Source organism: Dasypus novemcinctus, chromosome 21, assembly GCF_030445035.2.
Source record: "Dasypus novemcinctus isolate mDasNov1 chromosome 21, mDasNov1.1.hap2, whole genome shotgun sequence".
Lineage (NCBI taxonomy): Eukaryota > Metazoa > Chordata > Mammalia > Cingulata > Dasypodidae > Dasypus > Dasypus novemcinctus.
This window is the reverse complement of record NC_080693.1, coordinates 15297818-15319685: the sequence shown is the minus strand read 5'-3', so window position 1 is coordinate 15319685 and position 21868 is coordinate 15297818. Positions and strand designations below refer to the sequence as shown.

The 21868-nt window shown below is 43.4% G+C and overlaps 1 protein-coding gene across 2 annotated transcripts in view; it reads right to left on the bottom strand.

Annotated features, from left to right (window-relative positions):
• LOC101437429 (multidrug and toxin extrusion protein 2-like) overlaps positions 1-21868 on the bottom strand; it is a 76938-nt gene that overhangs the window by 17611 nt on the left and 37459 nt on the right. For both annotated transcript variants that reach the window (XM_071210279.1, XM_012524789.3), the window contains exons 10-11: positions 11887-11995; positions 11281-11356 (exon numbers count right to left, since the gene is read on the bottom strand). In XM_071210279.1, coding sequence (XP_071066380.1) covers positions 11281-11356; positions 11887-11995 — 185 coding nt within the window. The remainder of the gene's footprint in view (positions 1-11280; positions 11357-11886; positions 11996-21868) is intronic.

The following is a 21868-nucleotide window of genomic DNA, read 5'->3' as shown; positions in this document are numbered from 1 at the left end:
TTTGACAATAGCTTGACAATGTAAGCTAATTGAAAGCAGTTGAAAGGTATAGGTATGGAGAGAAGTAGAAGGAAATCGAAGTACCTAAATTTCTCATACAGAAAGAAGTCAATAGATCCTGAGATTAGTAAGTAAAGACACAGAAGTGTAAGTAATGTTGAAGTATAACTGGAGTCAGTAGAAGAACTCCAAACAAATATGTATAAAATTGGCTACCTCTTGAGTGAAACAGAGCATATTAAATAAAGTTTCTTTTTAAAACCATGTTGGGAAGCGGATTTGGTTCAACTGATAAGAGCATCCGCCTACCATATGGGAGGTCCTGGGTTCAAACCCAGGGCCTCCTGACCCGTGTGGTGAGCTGGCCCACGCACAGTGCTGGTGTGCGCAAGGAGTGCTGCATAGGGGAGCCCCACACGCAAGGAGTGTGCCCCACAAGGAGAGCCACCCCCGCACAAAAAAAGTGCAGCCTGCCCAGGAGTGGAACCACACACACGGAGAGCTGACGCAGCAAGATGATGTGACAAAAAGAGACACAGATTCCTAGTGCCGCTAACAAGAATACAAGCAGACACAGAAGAACACAGCAAATGGACAGAGAGAGCAGACAACGGAATGGGGGAGAGGGGGGAAAGGGAGAGAATAAATCTTTAAAATAAAATAAAATAAAACCATGTTTATTTATAGGTGTATAATTTTAAAAATTATTTTTATCATACAATGAATAAAAAGGTAACTCTTATTTGGTCTCCCTGGCTCAGTTGGAAAAATGTTCTGATTTGAATAGTTTGTCTCCCTCAGTAAGATAAAGTACATTTGACCAATAGTAGACCTTTCTCATCCACCTGAGTCTTAGTGGGAAAAAACCTGGAGAGAGAGAAACCTCCCCTATCACATCCACCCAACCCCTTGATTCAACCCTCCTCTCTTCCTCAACTCATACAGCTACTTTGGGAGAGATGGACAAGTGAGAAGCTGATTTTACTCCGTATGTGTGTCTGCGTCTGTGTCTGAGTTTGGTGATGGTGGCTGGGTTAGTGAGAAGAGATCTGAATCCTGGTTACAGACAGGGGCTGCTCAAGTTGACATTCCATCTATCCCACGAGGATGGTGCCTTTAGATCCTACTGGAGGGACAGAATACAAGAGAAGAGCAGCAGGGAGAGCAGAGTGCAGTGAGTCGAGAGATACTTGAGCTGTAGCAGGTGGAGGGACTGGGCCCATGAGCTCCGGGACTACCTGGTTTGTTTTACTGATGACAAGAGGTACTAACCGCAATCCTCTGAATGAATGACAAGCGAGATAGATGTTACTATTGCTCCTAATTTTCAAAGGAGGAAACCAGGACTTAAAAGAGTAACTTGTTACATTAAAAAATATAAGAAGTTCCCGTATACCCCCCACCTCCCGCACCACTCCTCCCACATCAGATGTATATATCTTAAAAAAAAAATACAATTTACAAAAATGATGGGGTGGGGGGGGTGGAGAGTGGGGTATATGGGAATCTCTTATGTTTTTTATGGTTTTTAATGTAACGTTCTTTGTAATCTATTAGCTTTATTTTAAAAAGTGTTTTAAAAAAAAGTGTAACTTGTCTGGTTTCAAGTGGCTGGGAAGTAAAGGCACCAGGATTTGAGCCCAGGAGTCTGTCGTCGGGGCCTTGCGTTTAACCATGGAAGAAGGGACTAAGCCAAGAGGACAGCCCGTGCCCGGGCCTTGTCTTGTGGAAGGAGGGAGTGTGGGGCATTTCAGGAAAGGAAGGCCAAGAGGAAATGCAGAGGGAAATGAGGCTAGAGAGAGAGCTGGTGGGGCAAGGTGGGGTATGATCAGATATGTGTCCTTGAGAAGATCAATGTGGAGAACTGAGTGGAAGGGCTCAAGAACACAAGTGAAAACATCAGATACAAGTCCAGAGGAGGGACAAAGGTAGTTTAGACTCAGATGGCAGGCAGCTGCAGACTGAGGGGAGTGGAGGGGTCATTTTCCTTAAAAGAGGGAAGAAGGAAGGAAGCAGCCTACCTATAGCAAATTCAGATTTTGGCAGGGCCTTGGTCTGCTGTGGTGGAGGGGTCCTGCGTTTCCAGGCTGGGTGGGGCAGCGACACTGTTTGCCCTGAGAGCCGACAGAGAGCTAAAGACCATTTGCCTCCTCAGACACCTCCTACTGCCCTGGGCTGGTGACTGAAGACTCAGAGGGAGGGACAGTGCCGCTGGCCACGGGAGAACAGTTTCTGACAAAGTTTTGGCTTGCCCTGAGCACACTGTTTCTGCACCACCCAGAGCAGGGTTCAGTTAATGCATTCTCTCCTACCACCTGGAATCTGAGCTGAGAGGTCTGCCAAAGAGCACCATCTGCTGGCATACCAGAAAAGTGCACTAAAAGAGGGGGAAAATAATAATAAACAAACAAAAGAGGCAATCAGGTGCCTTTACTGTCCCCCTCGCCAAGGACCTTGGAAACTGGCCTGCACCCCATTACTGGGTCCTTAGTCCTGGTTTAAGTAGTTAAACAGGGGCAATCCTAAATATCTAGATCAAGTTGAACCAAGAGTCAAAGAACAGTGGTGGTATACAGCTACTTAGTAAATCCCTAGGCAAGAGAGAGTAAACTGAGCATTAGAATCAGATGCATAGGCATCAGCAAAAAATTACAAGCCTTACTAAGAAAAAGGAAGATATGACTCAGGCAAAGGAACAAATCAAAGTTCCAGATGAGACACAGGACTTCAAATAACTAATCAATGAGTTTCATATAAATCTCCTAAATCAAATCATGGAGTTGAAGGACAACATGGCTGAAGAAATAAAAGACATTAAGACAAGGGTTCTTGAATTGAAAAAAATCAACTTATCTTTATTTTCTCTGACCTCTAACAGAAATCTAGCATTCCTTCACTTATGAATGTATGCAATAAATCACAGTAGTATTCATTTCATATCACATTACAGTTGCTGCATATCTTGAAAAATCATTTACACTCATCCATACTTAGAAATTATGGCAGTTGTTAGACCCAATGGTAGTTGAGTGTCCTAAAACTATCTGCCACTACATTCTGAGAAGGGGTCCATGTTTTCCACCTGACTGGCAAATGGGTCTGCGGAACAACAAAGATTAAGAACTCCTGCATTAAGAGCAGAGAAGAATATGAAATCTTGGACAGAAAAATAACAGAGCTTATGGGAATGAAAGACGCAGTAAGTGAGATTGAAAATATAATAGAGGCACACAACAGCAAATCTGAAATCATGGAAGAAAGAATCAGGGACACAGAGGACAGAGCAGTTGAAATTGAAAAGAGAGAACAGAGAGAAAAAAGAATGGAAAAACTTAAGCAGGGGCTCAGGGAGCTGAATGATAGCACGAATCACACCAATATATGTTGGATGGGAGTTCCAGAAGAAGAGAAGGGGGCAGAGGCAGAAAGAGTATTTAAGGAAATTACAGCTGAAAATTTCCCAACTCTCAAGAAAGACATGGATATATGTGTCTAGGAAGCACAGTGTACTCCAATTAGAATAAATCCCAATAGACCTACCCAAGACACATAACATTCAGAACCCAAATGCAAAGTTAAAGAGAAAATTCTGAGAACGTAGAGAAGTGAAACATCACACACAAAGGACACCAGTAAGACTTACTGCAGATTTCTCTTCAGAAATGATGAAGCCAAGGCAGCAGTGGTATGATATAATTAAGGTACTGAAAAGAGAAAAACTGCCAGCTAAGAATTCTTTATCAGGCAAAACAGTCCTTCAAATATGGTGGTGAGTTTAAAATATTCACAGATAAATAGAAACTAAGAGTTTGCAAACAAGAATCCATCTGTGCAGTCAACACTAAAGGGAGTTCTGCGGCCAGAAAAGAAAAGATGAGAGAGAGGCTTGGAGGAGAGTGTAGAAGGGAAGACTTTCAGAAAGGTAACCAAAAGGGTAAAAAAGACAGACAAAAATAAGATATGACATGTGAAAGCCAAAGGATAAAATGATGTTAGTAACGCCTTTACAGTAATACTCTTGAATATTAATGAATTAAACTCCCCAATCAAAGACATAGCCTGATAGAATGGATAAGAAAACATGAACTATGCATATGCTGTCTGCAGGTGGAGACTTACCTTAGACCCAAGGATGCAAAAAGACTGAAAGTGAAAGGTTGAAAAAAGATATTTCACACAAGCAGTAACCAAAAGAGAGCAGGGGTAGCTATACTTGTGTCAGACAAAACAGACTTTAAATGCAGAAAAGTGGTAAGAGATGCATAAGAGACAATCTGGGAAGCGGACTTGGCCCAGTGGTTAGGGCATCCGTCTACCACATGGGAGGTCCACGGTTCAAACCCCGGGCCTCCTTGACCCGTGTGGAGCTGGCCCACGTGCAGCGCTGATGCGCGCAAGGAGTGCCATGCCACACAACGGTGTCCTCGCATAGGGGAGCCCCACGCACAAGGAGTGCACCCCGTAAGAAGAGCCGCCCAGTGCAAAAGAAAGTACAGCCTGCCCAGGAATGGTGCCACACACACGGAGAGCTGACAAAGCAAGATGACACAACAAAAAGAAACACAGATTCCCGTGCCGTTGACAACAACAGAAGTGGACAAAGAAGAACATGCAGCAAATAGACACAGAGAACAGACAGCTGGGGTAGGGCAGGGGGGGAGAGAAATAAATAAATAAAAATTTTTTTCTTTTTTAAAAGAACAGCAAACCAATCCCAAAGCAAACAGAAAGAAGCAAAGGTTAGAGCAGAAATAAATGAAATTGAGGGGGAAAAAATAGAGAAAAATCAACAAAACAAAAGCTGATTCTTTAACAAGATCAATAAAATCAACAAACCCCTATCTAGACCAACAAAGAAAAAAAGAGGATGCAAATAAATAAAATTAGGAATGAGAGGGGGGACATTATGACTGACCCCACAGAAATAAAAATGATCATAAGAGGATATTATGAGAACCCGTATGCCAACGAATTAGAAAGCCTAGATTAAATGGATAAATTCCTAAAAATATACAAACTACAATGACTCTATAAGAAATACAGGAACTCAACAAACAGACGAATCACAACTAAAGAGATTGAATCTGTCATCCAAAGTCTTAAACAATAAAAGTCCATGACCAGATGGCATCACAAGTGAATTCTACCAAACATTTAGAGAAGAATTAATATCAATTCTGTTTAGATCTTCTTAAATATTGGAGGGAAAATTACCCAACACATTTTATGAAGCCAACATCACATTAATACCAAAGCAAGACAAAGATACTACAAGGAAAGATGTCACACATCTGACAAGGGTCTAATATGCATGATGTACAAAGAGATCCTATAGGTCAAAAATAAAAAATACAAGTGACCTGATTTAAAAATGGGCAAAAGACCTTGTATTAGCCAAAGGGATGCTGATGCAAAATACCAGAAATTGGTTGGTTTTTATAAAGGGTATTTACTTGGGGTAGGAGCCTACAGATACGAGGCCTTAAAGCATAAGTCACTTCCCTCACCAAGGTATTTCCATGTGTTGGAGCAAGATGGCTGCTGACGCTGCGAGGGCTCAGGCTTCCTGGGTTCCCCCTTCCAGGGTCTTGCTCCTCTCTGGGTTCAGGGTTCCTCTCTTCCCAGGGCTTGCTTCTTCCTGGGCTCAGGGTTCCTCTCCTCCTGGGGCTGACTTCTCTTTCCTCTGTGGGCTGACTTCCCGGGCTCCAGCTTAAGGCTTCAGCATCAAACTCCAACATCAAAAGCCCTCAACTCTGTCCTTTGCCGTGCCTTTTATCTGTGAGTCCCCACGCCCTAATCACAACTCAGTCATGCCTAGGTACAGATCAGATTATAAGCATAATCCAATATTTCTTTTTGGAATTCATCAATTATTTCAAACTGCTACACTCCACCCTCTGAAATCCAAAAAGTCCTTACAATATTCAAAAAAGCCTTAAATCAGTTGCAATACAAGTACTAAATCATATCATAAGCAATTTAAAGAAATACAGTTTGTCTTGGGGCAAAGCCCTGTCTGCTATAGACCTCTGAAACTTACAAAACAATTCATCTGCTTCCAATACACAAACTGATAGAAAAAGGATAAATATTTTCATCACAATAAGGAGAAACTGGGAGGGAAATGTGAGCTACAGTTTCTCTGCAGTTCAGTAAACCTTCAGGGCATCCTCTATTCGATTTCAGTCTGAGAGTCATTCTTAAGATGATGGTTTTTTCTCTTTGGGGCCTTATGGGGACCCACCCTTTCCACATGCTTGACCAATGGCCATTTTCTTGGTTCCACCCTCATCAAGCATCTGGGTGTTGACCAAGTTCCAGACCTCACCCTCCAAGAGTTTTGGGGTGATTGCCATACCTTACCCAATCTTTGGGTTAGTCTTAACCCCCCTCGTACAGTGACGTGAAGACAACATTCCCCCTAACCTTTGGCAAACAGGCTCAACCCTCTCAGAGCAATGAGTTGACCACCTGGTCTTCCCTAACCTTTGGGGGGACAGGTCCATCCCTCTCAGACCTGTGGGGTACTGAGCTTAACCGCTCTAATCCTTGGGGAATGTGCTGCACCTTCTCTGTACCCTGGGGCAGCAAAACTCTCCCAGAACATCAGGTGGGAACATCCACTTTCTTCAACCACTGGTGCAAACTCACCCTCTCCGTACACATGGGTGGGGTTCCTCTCTTGGCCCAAGGTGATGTCCTAATTCCAGATCTCAGCTTCCATGGTTTTTCTCTTAAAGCTCTTTCTCCTTCAATCGCTCCTTTCTATGTCACTTTTATTCCAGGCTGACAGTCATTCTGTTCATACAGCTCTCTCAAAAAGTCTGTTGGTTTAGCATGCAGGAAGCAGGGGCCCAAGCCATCAGACAATGACTTTCCACAAGTCTTTCCGACATAACTGCATCTTCACTTCCTGATTTGCAAGTTCCAAGTTTAGTTAAGTCCTCTAATGGGGCACTTTCACCTGGGAGCTTGATTTCCAGAGGCTTGGAATTTCCAGAATCAGTTTCTGTTTTCTTTGTGCCTGACAGTTCCATCCTCAGCATATCTCTCTCATCCAGCATTTTGCTATAAGCTGCAAGCAGAAGCCAAGCCACATTCTCCAGGTTTACTTTCGAAATTTCTTCAGCTAAATGCCCAGGCTCGCCATTTTCAAATTCTGCCTTCCATAAAACACCAGGAGTTAATCTTGCTAAGCTCTCTGTAACTTTAAAACATGGATCGCCTTTCCTCCAGTTTCCAAAAATAGTTTCATCATTTACTTCCAAGGCATCATAAAAAGTCTCTACAGCATCCATATTACTATCAACAGTCTTGTCAAAGTGATCTAGGCCTTTTCCATCCAGCATCTCACAGTTCCTCCAAAAAATACCCATTACCCATTTATAAAACCTTTCCAGCATTTCGGTAATTGCAAAAGCACTTCCCCACTCCTCAGTACCAAATTCTCTATTAGTCAGCCAAAGGAGTGCTGATGTAAAATACCAGAAATTGGTTGGTTTTTATATTTGGGGTAGGAGCCTACAGATACGAGGCCATAAAGCCTAAGTTACTTCCCTCACCAAAGTCTATTTGGAGCAAGATGGCTGCTGACGCTGCGAGGGTTCAGGCCTCCTGGGTTCCTCCCTTCCAGGGTCTTGCTTCTTTCTGGGTTCAGGGTTCCTTTCTTCCCAGGGCTTGCTTCTTCCTGGGCTCAGGGTTCCTCTCCTCCTGGGGCTGACTTCTCTTTCCTCTGTGGGCTGACTTCCCAGGGCTCTAGCTTAACCCTTCAGCAGGAAACACCAACATCAAAAACCCCCGGCATCAAAAAGCTTCAACTCTGTCCTTTGCCATGCCTTTTATCTGTGAGTCCCCACCCACCAAGGGGTGGGGACTCAACGCCCTAATCACAACTCAATCATGCCCAGGTACAGATCAGATTATAAGCATAATCCAATATTTCTTTTCGGAATTCATCAATTATTTCAAACTGCTACAGATCTGAACAGAATTTTCTAAAAAAGAAATACAAGTGGCGGCCAAAACACATGCAAAAATGTTCAACATCACTGGCTATTAGGGAAATGCAAATCAAAGCTACAATGAGATATCATTTAACACCTGCTAGAATGGCCCCTATTAACAAAACAGAAAACTACAAGTGTTGGAGAGGATGGAGAGATAGGAATGCCTGCTCACTGTTGGTGGGACTGTAGAACGGAACAGTCATTGTGGAAGTCTGGTGGTTCCCAGAGAAGCTGGATATAGATCTGCCAGGTAACTGGGCAATACCACCACTAGGTAAATACCTACAAGTGAAAGCAGGGACATGAACAGACATCTGCACACCGATGTTCATAGCAAGCGTATTCATAATTGCAAAGTATGGAAACAATGTAGGTGTCCATCAGCTTACGGATAGACAAACTGTAGTATATACACACAACGAGGTATTATGCAGCTGTAAGAAAAAATGAAGTCTTGAAGCATAAGAAAACGTGGATGAACCTGGAGGACACTACGTTGAGTGAAGCAAGACAGGCACAAAAAGACAAATATTATATGATTTTGAGCAAACTCATGGAGTTAATAGGTAGATTATGTCATCAAGAGAACAGAATATAGTTAGAAAATGGAAAGCTGAGGGTTAATCTGCAGAATTGGTAAAAAGTTGTATGTAAGTGTTTGGAAATGAAGAGAAATGGTGAAAGCACATCATTTTTAATTAGCAGTGATAACACATAGGTATGATAGTGTTTTGTTTTTTTCCTTTTGGGAATAATGAAAACGCTCTAATTTTTTTTTTTTTTAGATTTTTCTCCCCTCCCCCATTGTTTGCTCTCTGTGTGCATTTGCTGTCTGTTCTTCTGTGACCGCCTCTATTCTTATCAGTAGCACACGAAATCTGTGTTTCTTTTTTTTTTTTTTTTTTTTTATTTATTTATTAAATTTCCCCCCCTCCCCTGGTTGTCTGTTCTTGGTGTCTTTTTACTGCGTCTTGTTTCTTTGTCCGCTTCTGTTGTCGTCAGCGGCACGGGAAGCGTGGGCGGCGCCATTCCTGGGCAGGCTGCTCTTTCTTTTCACGCTGGGCGGCTCTCCTCACGGGCGCACTCCTTGCGCGTGGGGCTACCCCACGCGGGGGACACCCTTGCGTGGCACGGCACTCCTTGCGCGCATCAGCGCTGCACATGGCCAGCTCCACACGGGTCAAGGACGCCCGGGGTTTGAACCGCGGACCTCCCATATGGTAGACGGACGCCCTAACCACTGGGCCAAAGTCCGTTTCCCCTGTGTTTCTTTTTGTTGTATCATCTTGCTGTTCTGTCAGCTCTCTGTGTGTGCGGCACCATTCTTGGGCAGGTAGCACTTTCTTTCACGCTGGGCGGCTCTTCTTATGGGGCGCGCTCCTTGCGTGTGGGGCTCCCCTACACGGGGGACACCCCTGTGTGGCACGGCACTCCCTGCACGCATCAGCACTGCGCATGGGCCAGCTCCACACAGGTCAAGGAGGCCCGGGGTTTGAACCGCAGACCTCCCATATGGTAGGTGGATGCCCTATCCATTGGGCCAAGTCCACTTCCCTCTAATACTGATTGAAGTGATGAATGCACAATTTTGTGATTATACCAAATTATACCAAATGATTGTACACTTAAAGTAAATTTATGGTTTATGAACAAAAATAATAATAATAGGGTGGATCAGGGGACAAATACACCAAATATAAGATATGGACTAGAATTAGTAGTAATACTTTGACAATGCTCTTTCATAATTTGTTATACTTTTCACAATAATGAAATGTATTGGGGGTGGGGTGAGGTATGGGAATCCTCTATGATATTATGTATGTTTGCTTCATAAGTTCACAATTTGTACTATGCACTTATTATTTATGCATGTTCATTATGAGTGATATACTTTAGTAATTTTTTAATAAAAAAAAAAAAGGCAACTTAAAAACAGTAGACAAGTAATGTGACATTTTTCCTTGCCCTTTCACCATCACTCCCACCTCTGGCTCAGCGGTGGTCTGGAAGACAACAGCCCATATTTCCAGAGTGGGAACCTGGCTCTGGAAGGGAAAAAAGCAGACTTTGTTCTTAGAGACTTCTGTTTGCCTGTTTTGACCTATGAGAATAGGCTACAGGAAGGACTGATGGAAGATACCTGCCTCAGAAATCTCTCAGGGAGGAAAGGCTCCATGCAGAGGATCTCCCCTTAAAACAACGAAAGGTAAATGCACAACCCATTATCACCTGAGGCGAAAAAAAAATTGTCACCAAGGCAAATAATAGATAATTCAAGCCTTGGAAGAAAAGCTGAGGCGAGAGATTCTTTAGAGAATTGGCCCACTAAAACTACCACGTATATCAGGGAATGTACCAAGCCACACGCATGCCCACGGCAGGAGCATGCTCAGAAAAGACACGCAGAGACCCTACGCTTTCAGCTCTGGCTCTTCTGTAGCCTCAGCAGGACATGAAGGCAAAGACAGAGTTGTAAATGGCTAAGGCTAAGCACTGAAGGGGTGCCCAACACAGAACCAACCCGCAAAGACTGGGAGAGCTGTGGTTATAATTATTATTATTTGCTGCAAGTGTTCAGGAAATGTCTGTCGATACACTAGCTGACCACAAGCTAAAGGAACAGAGACATCAGAGACTACGCATGACACAGAACACAGTCTCTACAAAAAACAGTTTAGAAAAATGACGAAACAAACAAATGTGATCAGATGAAACGAGGAACACACACTTGAAAGTAATAAAACAAAATTTCTTCATGAGAGTAAGAAAGGCCAATTGGTGTAAATTATTGACGTTTCCTAGGGAAAGGATTGGGTTTATTCAAGAAGACACTGCATTGTCTAAATAATTACGTAGTCACATAATTATAGAAAATGTAATAAAATTCAACCTAAGATTGGGCCAGCAATTCATGCAAATACTACACCAAATGGTCTGTGGCTCAGGCATGGATGCTGTGGGCTCTGTCCTTGGACTGCAGATTCTCTTCCCGGGGGTGAGGACATTGGATGTGCTTTTTCTATTTATCTCTAAGCAAAACCGGCTTTGAGTACAGGAGAAACCCCACTCATGTTCATGAATAAATAAATTGGGTGTTGGAGGAATGGAGATGATTTTCATGGGCTTCCTTCATTCAAATTAATCACTGGCTGCCCTACAGAGTCTCCTGGGAAGTATTAATAGAATCCTACTCCCCTCTCCTATTCAGAAAAGTGCAGTGAACGAAGTAAGGATAGACTAGAAGTATTTTTTCTATAAGTTGTGTACATACTTGTCTCTGGTAAATATATAGGCAACCACATCCTTCAAAGCTGCAAGTAAGACTCCCACTACGAGTGCACAAATGCCTGGAAAATATGGAAGCAACAACAAAAAAGAAAATTCACAGGGTGATAAAACCTAGGACTGACTTCTGATAATTTAAGAAATGTAATAATTTGAATAAGATCTCAGGTTTCTTCATATTGACTGTGAAAGAGATGTCAGATGGCTTTTTTTTTTTTTAAAGAAAGATTCATAGAAAAAGCACTCTAAGAAGTCAGTTCAAGCAGAAATTTTTTCTAACTTCTCAAATTATGCAACAGTAAAACTGAGACTTAAAAGCTGTGTGATTCAAGAACAGGGAGAACTGGTCACACCTGCACTACCCTTTAAAATGATTTTAATGGTACCAAACTTACCATTAGTTAGCTGGCATATAATTATAGAAAATCATCACGAGCAGCTTTATTTAACCGAGTAAATTGAGAACAGCACAGAGAGTAAAGGTTTGGTTTGCGTGTATGTATGACCATCCCTAGAGGAAGTCTGCTACGTGTACTTCAACTTGCCCTGCTGAGTTCAGTGAGGATGCGAGGAGCCGGCAGCTTGCGCTCACCTGCGCACAGGATGACAGTGACGCAGGAGTGCCGCGCCTGCTCGGCATTCCCCGCCCCCAGAGCGTTGCCCACTCGGACGCTGGCTGACACAGCAAAGCCAAGGGGTACCTGAGAAGGGACAGTGACAAATCACAAGGGAAGTAAGAGGACTTGAAAAGAAGGCTGTTAGCACACTGGGGAGTCTAACTGCATAGAAACCCTAGACAGAGACCTGGATTCGAGAACTGGTTCTGTTACATCCTAGCTGTGTGACCGTAAACCAATTACTCATCCTTGCTGACACCCGATTTCTTCATCAAAGTAGGATGAAAGCTACCCTGTATCAAATGTATAGAACAGCACCTCTTCATGGATCTGGATTTGAAGGCAAAACACTTCCCAGGTTGGCTAAATGCATAATATTGAGACTTAATTCAGTCTAGCTATGTTCTACAAGGAAAGAACATTATAAATATATAAATCATTTGCAAAAACCAAATGTATCATGTGAAACAGCACTTAGAACAAAGCCTGGCACAGTGTAGAAACTTGATGAATGTTGATTAAATCTAACCCTATACCATACCTCATGCATCCAACATGGTGGGAAAATGAAGCACTCTTATGATTATGCAGTAAATTGAAATACGCCTGTTCAAATGCCAAAACTGTATTTGAACCATCGCTTTTGGAAATATAAAGCTATAGGCTTCTTTGCTTCTTAAATAGAATCATTTAACCTTCAGGTTCATCTTTATGACCATCCCCCTCCCCAATATTATACCATGATACAGCACTGCCTTTGGGGACTGTTTGGGCTAACATGGATTGCACAGACTACCATGGTTTTAGCTATCACATCTATTTTTTATTATTATTTTTAAATATGATTCCATTTATTTATTTATTTTTTTAAATTTATTTATCCCCCCCCTTTCCCCCCCACCCTGGTTGTCTGTTCTCTGTGTCTATTTGCTGCGTCTTGTTTCTTTGTCCGCTTCTGTTGTTGTCAGCGGCACGGGAAGTGTGGGCGGAGCCATTCCTGGGCAGGATGCACCCTCTTTTGCACTGGGCGGCTCTCCTTACGGGGCACACTCCTTGCACGTGGGGCTCCCCTACGCGGGGGACACCCCTGCATGGCACGGCACTCCTTGCGCGCATCAGCACTGCGCATGGGCCAGCTCCACATGAGTCAAGGAGGCCCGGGGTTTGAACCACGGACCTCCCATGTGGTAGACGGACGCCCTAACCACTGGGCCAAAGTCCGTTTCCCCATATCTGTTTTTAATAAATCATACGTGAGCTTTAACTTCTCATTCCTATTAAGAGCAGCATCCTCCCAAGAGCCTTCTTATTTGCTTCAATTTTGAAAGATGGCCTAAGTTGATCTGATTGAGAACAAAACAAAAAGATATTAAGTCATTAAGATCTAACAGATTGCAAAACAGTAGACCTGACTATATAAAAATTTACAAGACTTTCATGTCTGAAGTGGACATATTTAGCTTCCAGCTTTCAAAATGACTGACACTGCTTAATTCCCCTTCTTCTGAAAACACTGTTAAAATACCAATAAAGATATTTAAAAGAAAATAAAGTGATGAGCGACACAGAGAATCGGAGAAGAGACCCAAAGCCTGACGAGTTTCTGGAAGAGGGGAAGCTGGCGCCCTCCCACTCCGGGAGGACACAGGAAGCCACGGTCTTGCATAGAAATAGAAGGCCGCATCTTGTTTGTCCCAGTGGCGCCCCACAGTGGCTTGAAGATTTTGGGTTCCTCAGAGAGGCAGTGATGAAGGAGTGAAATCAGGACGATTCGACCGCAGGTGACTGCTGGAGTGCGTCGCCACAGGGGCCCCCTCTCAGGCCCGAGGCGCAGCATGAGCAGGCTGACGGGAAGGACAAGGCGAGAGCTGCCCGCAGGCCAGCGCGCCCGCACAGGGCCCTGCTGGCTTTGGCTTGGGGAGGGCGGGCTCTGGAGGAGCGCGGGAGGGGTACCGTATGAACAAACTGCCAGGGGCCTGCCTGCCCCTCACCCTAAACCCCGAAACAGAGATGGTGGGTCGACACAACCCGCCTGTGCATTGAGCTGCCCCCCATCTTCCCACCCAGAGGAGAGGTCTACTGGAGAAAAAAACCCAAATGCCGGGACAGGAGAAGCCAGGCCATTTGTTTTATAAATCACTGTACTCGTTCACTCCTCAGGACAAATGGCCTGCTCACCAGAACTGTGAGGAAAACCAAAGGACACACGCCCCTCCAAAGATCAAGATAAATAAAAGACAAAAGGACTCTAGAGGAAACGTAACCCATGATTTGAAGATCAGAAAAAAACATTGAGTATTCTCAGAGATATTAAAGAACTGGTTCCTGTAAACGAGGGACGAGAAGAGGAGGAGATGGTCTAGACCTTGCCCTGGGCCTCTGGCCCTCTCGGGACCCTGGATCGTAAGGCCTGATAGGAGCACCTCTGTTTGGGGACCTTGTGTAGCCTAACAATGTGATGTAGGGTGGGGCAGGGCGCACCAGATAGAGGGCTGGAGGCTCCCCAGAAAGACCAGCAGTGTGGCTTAGGGAGAGGGCTTTGCACCAGCTGACGTAGAGACTGGGACCAGCCACGTGGGGAATGAATCATCCTAAGAAATTGGAGTCCCAGGAAAAACTCAGAGCACTGAGCCTCAGGCACGCTGCCCTGGTTGGCAGTACTCCACGCAGACTGTCACACAAATGCAGAGCGCCAAGGCCTGACTTCTCCTGGCTCTGCCCTACGTGCACACCCTGCGGCTGATTTTAATCTGTATCTTTAATCTATATCTAATAAACCATGACCATGAGTACAGCCACTTTCAATGAGGTCTGTGTGTCTAGAAAATTACTGAATGTGAGAGTGGCTGTGAACCCCACCTGAACTTGCAGCTGGTGTCAGAAGTGAGGGCGGTCTTGTGTGGAGACTGCTAATTCGTAGTTGGCCCTAAACTCCTTCTAACTAAACAGGCCCCCAAAACATAAGACTGAAATCTAAGAAAGAGGAAGAAACGGCATCAAAGAAACCATAGATTTAATTTATGAGGATAATGAAAAACAAGTTCTAGAATGTCAGCTGTGCAGCACATTAGAAAGTATAGAAATCAATGGATACAAATTAAAACAAAGCAATCAAAGGAAACTGAGAGACAGTTTTCAAGAAGAAAATAGATTGACTTAACTATGCTTAAACCCTGGATGATCTTAGAAATAGGGTGTAGGTACAGGTTTCTTCCGTGAATAAGAAATAAAAGCTATTAGAAGCCATATAAGTTACAATCTAAATAGGAAGAGCCATATAAGTTACAATCTAAATATGAAGAAAGATAAAATAGGACATGATTTTGAGCAACTGATGAAAATAATGAAAAATACTCTATTTAATCCTTTTTTTTTTTAAAGATTTATTTATTTAATTCCCCCCCCCCCCCCAGTTGTCTGTTCTGTGTCTATTTGCTGCGTCTTGTTTCTTTGTCCGCTTCTGTTGTCGTCAGCAGCACGGGAAGTGTGGGCGGTGCCATTCCTGGGCAGGCTGCTCCCTCCTTCGCGCTGGGCGGCTCTCCTTATGTGTGCACTCCTTGCGCGTGGGGCTCCCCTACGCGGGGGACACCCCCGCATGGCAGGGCACTCCTTGCGCACATCAGCACTGCGCATGGCCAGCTCCACACGGGTCAAGGAGGCCCGGGGTTTGAACCACGGACCTCCCATGTGGTAGACGGACGCCCCAACCACTGGGCCAAAGTCCGTTAAAGGTTTATTTTTTCCTCCCCTTCCTCACTTTGCCCCCACCCCCCCGGTTGTGCACTCTCTGTCCATTCGCTGTGTGTTCTTTTGTGTCTGCTTGTATTCTTGGCAGCAACACCCAGAATCCGTGCCTCGTTTTGTTGCGTCATCTTGCTGCGTCACCTCTCCGTGTGGGCGGCACCACCCCTGGGCAGGCTGCACTTTCTTTCGCGCTGGGCGGCTCTCCTTACGGGGCGCATCCTTGCGCATGGGGCTCCCCTACGCTGGGGACACCCCTGCATAGCACGGTACTCTGCGCGCATCAGCACTGCGCATGGGCCAGCTCCACACGGGGCAAGTCCGGGGTTTGAACCACGGACCTCCCACGTGGTAGGCGGACGCCCTAACCACTGGGCCAAGTCTGCTTCCCTAATCCTTTACTTTTAAAAGTCTTTCAAGTGGGAGATCTTTCATGACTATTGGGATTATGTGTCTTTCTCATCTGATCTAGGAACATCACTTAGATACATAATATTTTTAAAAATCATAATATAAATATTATTTACTGGCTTTCAGATTTGTAAGCAGCCTTTAACACAGGAAAGATAAAATGGTTATAAAACCCAATTCAATGTTAAAATCTTCACAAAGTAAAAATTATGACATAGCTGAGGTAGCATAATACAGTGATTAAGAACATGGACTCTGGAGCTGGACACTCAGGTTCAAATCTTAGCAAATATTAACTTCTTTGAATTTGGCCAGATTATCCTCCCTGGACCTCAGTTTCCTCATTTGTAAAAATGTGGGAAATTAACAGTAAATACGTCATGTAGAATGTAATGAGGATGAACTAGTGCCTGGCCCACAGCATCTGTGGTATCAGCGGGTGGTGGCTGTTAATGTCCTGTGGGATCTGGCAGGCAAATGAGAAAGGACATGGAAAGAAATGGGGATAATATTCCTCATTTTACAAGATGGCAAGTCAAGCTAAACCATCTCAAGTTGATGAATCAAGAAACAGAGGCCTAAGTGTATTATGTAAAGTTGTAAAAGTAACCAGGGATGGAACTAGAAACAAAATAACAAAAACCCACAAGGTAGAGGGAGGTGCCAGGAAGGGGAGCTGTATGTCTAGTCTTTCCTAAAGGGAAGTCGACTGACACTATGTAAAAGTGATAAGAAATGCAGATAATGAAACACTGGTGGCAACTTTTAGAACTAAAAATAGAAATGATTATAAATGGATACCTCTGGGGAGCCAGATTAAAAACGGGAAAACACACTTATTTTCAGTCTTGTAAATCCTCAGTTCTATTTAAGTGTTTGATGTGTGGCTTAGCATGAATTATTTTTAAAATATTTTTTAAGAATATAGAAAAATTTTAAGGAAAACGGGGAAAAATGCCACAAATACTACTGAAAGCAAACTAATTATTTTGTAGCTGGAGTTCATATAAACTGATAAACAGGCAAAGAATATAGATAATTAAAAGAAAAATAACTAATCAAGGAAAAATAGGGATAACCTAATAAATAAAACAAGAATGTTAAACTGCCCACTTCTCATGCATAGAATTAGCAAAGATACTTTAAAATACTCAGTTCTGACAAGATTTTCTTTATGTTCCCAAAGACAAAATTTTATGTGGAAAGATAATTCACTGAAACAGTACTGGTGGTTGTAAGAAGTTGCACACAAATTAAAAGTCCAGTTATAGTTGTGATTAAGTAAAGCACTATATTCAGGGGCTGATTATACACAGGCAAATTGGAACTTTGACTTATCTTTATCAAGAGCCTATAAAACCTGAAAGAATGCTTGTGTTGTAGTGTTAAGTGAAAAAAGTAGGATACAACTGTGGAAAAGCAAAGCAGAGCAAAAAATTTTGAAGGAAAAGTAACTCAACTGTTAATGATTCATGCTTTTCTGATTCCTAAATTCTACAGCAAATGAACATTACTTTCATAATTAGAAAAACCTAATTTGAGACTGTAATGCCAAGTCTGGGAATCTAGTCTAAGGAAATAAGTCTAAATAAAAATTATATGCTTAAAAATGGTTATTGTAGCATTATAACTGCAAAGCATTTGACACGATCTAAATGCTTAGAAAACCAACTTAACGGACTATTAGCAGCTGATGACAAAATGTGGGAGAACAACATTCACATTAGGACAGGGGTTTTTAACCTTTTTTTCCCACGGACCCCTTCTCAGAACGTAGTGGCAGATAGTTTTATAACACTCAACTAGTGTCAGGTCTAACAACTACCATAATTTTGAAGTATGGATGAGCATAAGCAATTTTTCAAGATATGCAACTGTAATGTGATAGGAAATGAATACTACTATAATTTATTGCATATATTCATAAGTGAAGGAAATGCTAGATTTCAGTTAGAGGTCAGAGAAGATAAGTAGATTTTTTCAATTCAAGCTCACAGACCTCTTGAAATCTTTCCATGGACCCCTGGTTAAGAACCCGTGTTAGGAATTTTCTCCTATCTTCTACTTTCCCACTTCTTGCATTCTAAGTTTTCTTTAGCTACTAAGTATATTCAATTTGTGTAACAAAAATATTTTTTGAGAATGAGTAGTCTTTAACAGAGAGGGCGGGAATACGTGGACTCTATAATAGCTATTTTGATCATCCAGGCTTCTCTCCAGGAGCGCAGTGGGGGGGAGCGGTGGGCAAGAGGCATGGCAGGTTTTGGAATTTCCTGGGCTTTGATGGAGCAATTAAGTAGTTCTCAAACTTTCTTTCCCCTTGAAACACACCTGAGAGTTGGGATTTCCTTCTGAAACAGTGGAAACTGAGTTGTGCCTTGTATACCACAGATGCCTGAGAGAGATGTTTTCAAAGAATGACTTGTATAGTGTTACTATAACTTGGAAAAAATATAAATATCTAACATAATGAAAGTTAAATAAATCCATAGAATGGAGTTTTAAGGGGTAATGAAAAATATTTTTTGTGTGTGTGTCACTAATGTATTTTTTTGTCTTTATTCTTTTAATGTTACATTCAAAAAAATATGAGGTCCCCATATACCCCCCTCCCCACTCCTCCCCCCATAACAACAACCTCCTCCATCATCATGAGACATTCACTGCACTTGGTGAATACATCTCTGAGCACTGCTGCACCATATGGTGAATGGTCCACACTATAGTTTACACTCTCCCCCAGTCCACCCAGTGGGACATGGGAGGACATACAATGTCCGGTAACTATTCCTGCAGCACCACCCAGGACAACTCCAACCCCCGAAAATGCCCCCACATCACATCTCTTCCTCCCACTCCCTAGCCCCAGCAGCCACCATGGCCACTTTCTCCACACCAATGCCACGTTTTCTTCAATTACTAATCACAATAGTTCATGAACAGAATATCAGTAAGTCCACTCTAATCCATACTCTACTCCTCCATCCTGTGGACCTTAGAATGGTTGTGTCCACTCCACATCTATATCGAGAGGGGGCTTAGATTCCACATGGATGCTGGATGCAATCCTCCTGCTTTCAGCTGTAGGCACTCTTGGCTCCCTGGTGTGGTGGTTGACCTTCTTCACCTCCATGTTAGCTGAATGGGGTAAGTCCAATAAACTAGAGTGTAGGAGCTGAAGTCTGTTGAGGCTCAGGGCCTGGCTATCACATGGTCAGTCCAGAGATTCAGGTCTCCTGGGTATACATTAAACCCAGCAATAACTACAGTTCTGATAAAAGTAAAAGGACAGACTTGTGGACAAAGATCACATCTAAGTCCAGCTCTATCACATAGAAACACAAACTTCAAAGTAGGGCCAACTGACATGGCACTGAACTCCATCTGCCATGACCATAGAACCTGTGGGTCTCTGTAGCCCTCAAAAGAACCAATACCTGGGGTTGTATCTGCTTTATCTGTCTCTGGGACTCTGCTGAGGTGTGCATAAAGGCAACCCCTCTGATAACATCCCAACTCTTTTTGGAGACTCATATGAAAAATATTTTTTAAAACATTTAACAACATGGGAAATGCTTACATCTAACACTAAGTTATAATAAACATGAGGAAAAATGTGATGTGAATATAATAATTCGTAGTATTGGTGCACCTAGGTGAAAAAACAAACAAAAGTCAGGAATGTTGTGAAGACTCTGTGACGAGGTGAGTTTATGAGGAATTAAAAATTATATTTCTCTACATGCTAAATTTTCTACAATAAAAACTGTAGGAAAAAAACAAAACCAAAAAAAAAATCAACGTAACACAAAAAACCATAGAAACCTCTCGTATATAAATACCACAACCACTGGCAAGGAAAATTTCTACTACATTTTCTTGGGGGCTGGTTCTTTTAACCAAGATGACCTTAAGATTCACTTAAAAAGGAAGTTTACAGATTAGAGGTGAGCAGACCTAGTAGGTTTTTTCCTTCTCTGTTTTGAGTACAAAATAGTAGAGCCTTGAGCTTAGGTTCTTTGTTAAAATGTGTTAAAAATCAATGCATAGAAAAGTAGAGAAAACAAAATAAATAAAACCCACGTTCCCTCCACTGAGATTATTTGATCTATTCCCCACCCTTCCCTTCCCTCTTTCCCATCCCCTTTCCTTTCTCTAGAAATGCACGACAGGTGGAGGTCAAGTCCAACAGATCATCTCTACTCCCTGCCTCCCGAGAGGTCCATTATCCCCAAATTGGTGTCTATAATTCTTTGATTTCTTTCCTCTCCCACTTTTTTTATTCTTTAAAAGATAATTTGATTACATAATTGTTACAGACTACAGGGTATTCCGTATGCCCCACTGCCCACACCTCCCACGCTTTCCCGTATTAGGAACGACTTGCGTCAGTGTGGTATATTCTTTGCAATTGATCAACACATCGTGGAGCACGGCCACTAAGCACGGAGTATATTAATGGTTTACACCGTGGTTTACACTCTCTCCCACTCGACTCCACAGGCCATGGCTGGGCACACAATGGCCTGTATCTGTCGTAATGTCATTCAGGTAATTCCTCCCCACTGCACCTGTTCCTGCCTCTCCCCGACCACAGAACATCTATGGTCACCGCCTCCACAACAACGGCATCTCCTCCACTGCCAGATTCACAGGGAGTCCATAGTCGAACACTAGTAAGTTTATTTTAACCCACAGCTTGCTTCCCAGTCCTGAGGACTGTGGGAACGTGATGTCTACCCCGCCACCAAGTGAGGAGGGCTTCGATCCCATACATCCGATAGATGGGACTCTCCTGACTGCAGCCACAGGCTCCCCCAGCCCCCTGGCGCGTTGTCTGTCCATCATCTCCTCCGTTAGTTGTTCAGGGTGAGTCCATCAACCAAAGAGTAGGTGTTACAACTCCCCTGAGACCCGGGGCTCAGCTGGCACATGGACAGTCCAGAGATCCAAGCCTCTTGGATGTACACCCACCAGCTCCAGCAAGTTTGGTGTTTCGGATCCCTCCTCTCTGTTCCCCACTCTTCTGTCAGTTGTGAAGCAGTGTCCTGGTCTCCTGCACCCTTGGTAAGGGCACCAAGGCAGCCCCAGACTCCCTCTCCATCGTTTCAGTGAGAGCAAAGCGTTATGTCTACCCCACTGGCCATATTCCCACAATCGGTGTATATAATTCTAAAGCGTGGTTTGCTGTTCCCTACATATATTTGAATCCAGCATATACATTATTGTTTTATTGTAAATGACATCATACAGTATATATCCTTTTGCAGTTTTTTCATTAAACTTTGTATTTTTGAGATTTGTCCATGCTGATGGCATGGGTCCAGTTCATTCATTTTAATTGCTTGTAGTATACACTGACAAAACTGCACTTTAGTTATTGCTCTCCTACAGAGGACTGTTAGGTTGTTTCCACTTTTTTCCCTACTACACATAATTTTTTAAGATTTAAAAATTTGTCTTTCTCACCCTCCCCTCATTGTCTGCTCTCTTTATCCATTCACTGTGGGTTCTTCCTGTCAGCACCACTGGAAATCTGTGTCTTTGTTGTGTCATCTTGCTGCGTCAGCTCTCCATGTGTGCGGCACCCATTCCTGGGCAGGCTGCACTTTTTTCATGTAGGGCAGCTCTCTTTGCGGGCACACTCCTTGCGCGTGGGGCTCCCCTATGCGGAGGACACCCCTGCGTGGCACAGCACTCCTTGCGCGCATCAGCACTGCACATGGGCCAGCTCACCACATGGGTCAGGAGGCCCGGGGTTTGAACTCTGGACCTCCCATGTGGTAGACAGATGCTCTGTCAGTT